Genomic DNA, 5,443 nt, shown 5'->3' on the forward strand with positions numbered 1-5,443 from the left:
AGTTGTGCCAGGGGAGGTTTAGATTGCATGTTAGGAAAAACTTCTTCACTGAAAGGGTTATCAAGCACTGGAACAGGCTGCCCAGGGAAGTGGTACCTGGAGGTATTTAAAAGAGGTGTAGATGTGGCACTTAGGGACATGGCTTAGTGGTGGACATGGCAGTGTTTATTTGCCATTAGACTGGATGATCTTAAAGGTCTTCTCCAACCTAAATGATTCTGTGATTCTATGATTCTGTACTATCTGAACTGTTGGCAGTACAGAATTAGACAAGTGGACAAACAAAAAGGGTGGAAATGGGGCCAAGCTGACGAGCTCCAAGAACATTACTCTGAGAAAAAGACTTCTTCCTTAGGAAAGTTTTCACATTTTTTTTCTTCCAGATCATCCCATTTGCTGACATCTTCCTCAAACAGTTCCACGCCGTCCAGCACAGCTGCAAGACATCCCTTCATTCCTGCATTTCTCATTGATTCCCATTCCCTATTCACCCTCAATACTCAAGACAGCATCATGCAGGCTGCGAGGAAAAAAATTACCTGCATCCCAGCCAGGCCCAGTACAGAAACCCTTCTGTGCCCTCTCACAATTTTTATTCCTATGAGAAACCCATGTAATATAGGACATGTGACTGCCTGGGGAGAAATGTGAAAACGCTCCTGATCTGTGGCTGGCATCTAGCTTTCCTTGCATAACCAAGAAAGTACACACAAGTCTGCACGGTTTCTTCTGCACCTTGGGAAAGGCCTCTCGTGCCTGTGTTTCCAAGGACAACCTCCTAAAAGTGGCACTGCAGAGGTATTCCTCAGCCTTGGTAACTGAGAGCTGCCAGCAGCAATTTCCTCTTACTAACATCAGGCCCAATTTGCCCTCCCCAAGAAAAAAAGGTAGATTCAGGGACATCTGGAAAATAAGACATGAAATAGAAAATTCCAGGTGCTCAAATGCACATTCATGCTATTACGTGAGCCCAACAGTCTAAGGCTGCTAGATGAAATGCACAAATCACATCAGTTTTTCCCTCCTTGCATGTTTCTGCCATGCAGACCTCATGAAGGTCTAGCCCTGCAAGCTGGACAACCCCAGCTCCTGATCAGCCGTATCACGCAACAGCACGTATGCCAGGCGCCAGGAGCCTGTATGATGTCACAGTGCGTCCCCATGATGAGTGAAGGCCTCTTCCCAAGGCCACCTGGCAGCTGACAGCACAACCTCTCCTGCCCGATCGCTGCCTGTCCTCACCCTCACTGTGCTCTGCGACCGAGAGCTGCAGCAGCCAACGAGCTCGTCCGCACCCAGTCCGATGGCCAAGGCTGAGAAAGGTGACGCGTCGCTGCTCCTCCCGGGGAGGTTTCACACTGGACCTCTGTCAGAGAAGCCCCTCAACAACTCTCCTGCTCTTGCCATAGGCTTTGTAGCCACCTCCAAGATGGACGGAGCCTGGGTGGGCACCTGGAGACCTCATCGCCCACGCGGCCCCATCATGGCCCAGTTTACCAGCCCAGGACCCAAGTACTCAATCCCCGGGACCACAGGTAAAACCACCATACAAGGGGGGAGCGCCACATCCACTACCTCCAGGGGACAAGTAGCCACTGCCCCATTCTCCTTTGCTCCAATCCTCCATGTTCTCAGCTGCAGCAAGGACACAGGCCTGCCAGAGGAAGCTCAGGCTGCTCATGGGAAAGCCCCGGAGAAGAGCTGCCTGGCTCTGCAAAGCCCAGAGGTGGCCTTAGCAGCCCCTTAACGCCTGAGTGCACAGGAGGAAGCTTGTTCTGTATCTTTGCCACAAACTTGTTGCTCCCACTTCACCCTTTTCTTCTTCTCTTCTCCTCCTCCTCCTCTTCCTCTTTTTCTGCTTCTCCTCCTTCTCTTCTTCTCCTCCTTCATCTTCTCCTCTTGTACTTCATCTTCTCTTCCTGTTCTTCTTCTCCTTCTTTTTCAACTTCTCTGCTTCTTCACCTTCACTTTCTTCTTCTCCTCCTCTGTCATAGCAGTAAAGTTTCATTTTCTTTTCCATCAGGGCGCTGGGAAAGCAAAATGTCACAGAAGCGATCTTTACGTTTGCTTTAAGTTAACTTAGCAACTGTTTTGGGGTTTACTACTTCATAACAATAGCATTTTGGAGATATGCTGATTAATTGCACGGTGCCTACATTGTTCTTGCTGGAGGTCATTGTACCATTGTATTGGCCTGCTGGTATCCTCCTTGGAGGAAAAAGTCACACAGGAAGGGACTTTCTTGAGGCCGGCAACTCCGACTCCTCCACTTAGAAACTAGCTTTAAATAGGCAGTTGCAGGCAGGTGTCCTTTCACAGGCTTTTCTTCCTAGGTTACCTGGCTCACAATCCCAGCAAAACCAAAGCGCCTGCGTACACGTTTCAAGGGGCCAAACGTCCCGTTGCAGACAGCTGTTCTCCGGGTCCTCGGTACTATGTCCAGCCCTCCATCACCAGAAACGGGAAGTACGTGGCTCCAGCACACCACATGTGCGGACTTCCCAAGATAAAGACCGAGGTCACCCCTGGACCGAGTGAGTACCATTTCTCCAGCACTTCTTTCAGGCAAGACAAGCACGCCTTCCTTTTGCCCTGTGCTACCGGGGTACAAAACCATCAGCTCACGCCCTGAAGGAGCTTCAGAGGTTTCCAGACAGAAAGCAAACAAGGCTGAGACCTCCACCTGACCTTTCCTCTTTGGCTTGAGGAAAAGAGCTCAGCTTCACTGCTTTTCTCCATTTCTCCTCTGCCCTAGGCGACTACTCCACCGACAAGGCCAACAAACACCTCTACAAATGCGCGCCGGCACAGTCCATGGCCTTCCGGCACAAGGCCGTCAAAACCGACCAAACTCCAGGTAGGGGAACTTGGGGAAATACACACACTTGCAGCCTGCGTGTCCTCCCAGGAAAATCTGCTGGACAGCTTATTCAACAGGCCTAGGGAAAAGCCTGCACAGCAGGACGCAACGGCCTCTTGACAAGCTTGCTTGATGTCCCAGACCACCTGTTGCGCTAAAGGGCAAGGCAATTTGGCAGAAAATAAACCCCCTTGCGTTCCAGCTTGTCCTCAGATATCAGAGGGGCTGGGGGCGGCGAGGCTTAGATTCTGAGTGATGCCCAATGCTCTGTGTTACAAGTCCGGTCGCGTTCAATGTATTGAACTCTCACGATTACGGATGCACTCGTAACACCATGCACTTTCAGTCCAGTCGTGTTCCATGACCTAGCATGGCCACACTTAAGGGATTTATGGCGTTCAGTGAGAACTCTCACGGCTAGATTAGTGAATAGTGCCTTTCCGTAAAATGCGAATATAAATCTAATTCCTAAGTTACCTCCAGCAATTATTCCACACCACCAACTTCTCTCATCCCATAGAAGAAGTGGCAACTCAGGCTTGGAGCTGCCAACACACACCACATGTGACCGAAGACAAATACATTGGGAGGAGGGGCAAAACATCCTTCCTGCTCCTGGCAGCAGCCTTGACAGGCTGCTCCTCTCCCACCCCAGCGCTGCTGCTCTCCCCGCAGGACTCACACAGGCGTTCTTCCCATTCCCCTTCCAGGTCCTGGCACCTACACCCTGCCTCGGCTGGTGGGACCCAACACAGCCTACACCCACGCCAGCCCGTGCTACTCCATGAAAGGGAAGAGTAAGCACAATGGCTTTGCTGAAGACCTCTCCAAGGTGAGCTACGCTTCTCTGCGCTCTCGCGTCAGCAGCTGAAGCTCAGGTTAGAAGGGCTCCAGCGCCTGCTGCAGCCTCTCTTAACGCGCACTTCCCTGCACCAGCAGCAAAACCCAAGAAGCCTCGGGTCCCCTGGCTCTCCTGCTCTTAACAGCGGGAAAGGGAGGCTCTGCCGACATCTGCGGTCCCTCGCTTCCTAACACTAACGGTTTTGGTGGGGCAAAGCTCATTGGCACTAATGGGAATCTCCATCCTCCTCTGGGAAATCTGCCTCTTGGCAGGTTAAATGGAGGTTCCCTTGTTGCAATCGCTCCGTGCCTCTCACACCACTTCTCTAGCCAGCCAGCTCAAGTAGCACAGCCCGTGTGGGCACCCAGCAAGAATCAACACCCGCCTTCTGTACCCAACAACCTCCCTGCCTCTCTTACAGACGCCAGGTCCTGCTGCATTCCCCAAGGTGGAACTGGATGTCTACAAAAAAAGGGCTCCCGTGTACACGATGGGAACCAACAGTAGACTCGGAGGCGACAAAACAGTGAAGCCAGGGCCAGCAGACTACCACCCGGGAAAGGTAAGGCAGCCTGCCCACCTCTCCTCCTTCGCTTTGCAACAACCAACCCTTAAGCATCTCCCCCTTCCGACGGGGCTTCTGAGAACTCAAGACCAACTTACTGGAGTGACAAAACGCAGGACAGCAGGCCTGCTCCCTTGCCTTGGCCCAAAGCCGAGCAGAGGGAGGCCAAAACCCCCATCTTTGCATCTCCCCTAGCTGAGCCATTCAATGCTGATAGGCGCTCACACATCACAAGCTCTTCAGGAGGACACACTGCCGCAGAAGGGACAAGCAGACCCAAGAGCAGACCTTTCTTATGCACTGGGGATCAACTGGGAGGGCAGGGGCATCTAGCGAAGTCTGGCTGGAGCTAGAAGGGCTCTGGACTTGGAGCCAGTTCCAGTGCCAGCTCAGCTCTGGGCAAATGCACCTACATCAACTTGTTATGCCAGACGGCCTTCTCTGAAGACAAGTCTTCTTAAGAACAAGGCACCACGGTCACCCTTTTTTTTCCTCACTTTTCCCCTTCCAGGTGACGCTGATCAAGCCCCAGGCACCTGCTCCCACTTTTGGACTCCGACATTCCCTCTACACAACTCCTCTAATACCTCTGATATGAGACTAATAAAACAACACCCCCCGCAAAGACCTTGTCTGGTCACCTTCAGCTGCATGGAGAGGGCGTGTGCGTGAGTGAGGACAATCAGCTCCCTCCATTTCATGTCTATGCCTCAGCCAAAACATTGCAAGACAAGGACGAGAGGAGAGCACCGAGATCAACAGCATAAGCAAGGCAGAGAGCTCTGACAGCACCGTTTCACCCAACCGGACCTAAACACTGCCCCGGGAAAGCAGTCCAGCCCTTCCCTACATGCTCTCACCCCATGGCCGAGCATCCCGCAGGCACAGGCTTGCCCCCAGGGACACAGCCTGTCTCGGCACCCCCCCTTTTCAGTGCACGCAGGTGGCTTCTCTCCAGGGTGCAGCCAGAAACACAGCTGCTCTGCGTGACCTCTTGCCATGGGCTAAATGCCACAGGCAAGTCCCCAAAACACTGACCGTTAAGGAGAAAGAATCCAACAGACAGGATGATGGTTGCGTCCTCCAGGTTGCCTTATAAAAGCTAGCTATCCAGAAAGGAATTGGCAATATGGCAGGATGAAGATGGTACAGCCCCTCTGGGCAACCTGCTTCAATG

General features: G+C 52.4%; 1 protein-coding gene across 1 annotated transcript; it reads left to right on the forward strand.

Moving 5' to 3' along the window:
• The first annotated feature begins 1,429 nt into the window (after positions 1–1,429).
• On the forward strand, positions 1,430–4,864 carry LOC132321020 (outer dense fiber protein 3-like). Its single transcript, XM_059834626.1, has 6 exons — positions 1,430–1,535; positions 2,334–2,534; positions 2,756–2,857; positions 3,571–3,692; positions 4,123–4,263; positions 4,778–4,864. The coding sequence occupies exons 1-6, from the start codon at positions 1,430–1,432 to the stop codon at positions 4,862–4,864; spliced, it is 759 nt and encodes a 252-aa protein (XP_059690609.1).
• The last annotated feature ends 579 nt before the right edge of the window (positions 4,865–5,443 follow it).

Source organism: Gavia stellata, unplaced genomic scaffold (genome assembly GCF_030936135.1).
Source record: "Gavia stellata isolate bGavSte3 unplaced genomic scaffold, bGavSte3.hap2 HAP2_SCAFFOLD_38, whole genome shotgun sequence".
In the NCBI taxonomy this organism is placed as follows: domain Eukaryota; kingdom Metazoa; phylum Chordata; class Aves; order Gaviiformes; family Gaviidae; genus Gavia; species Gavia stellata.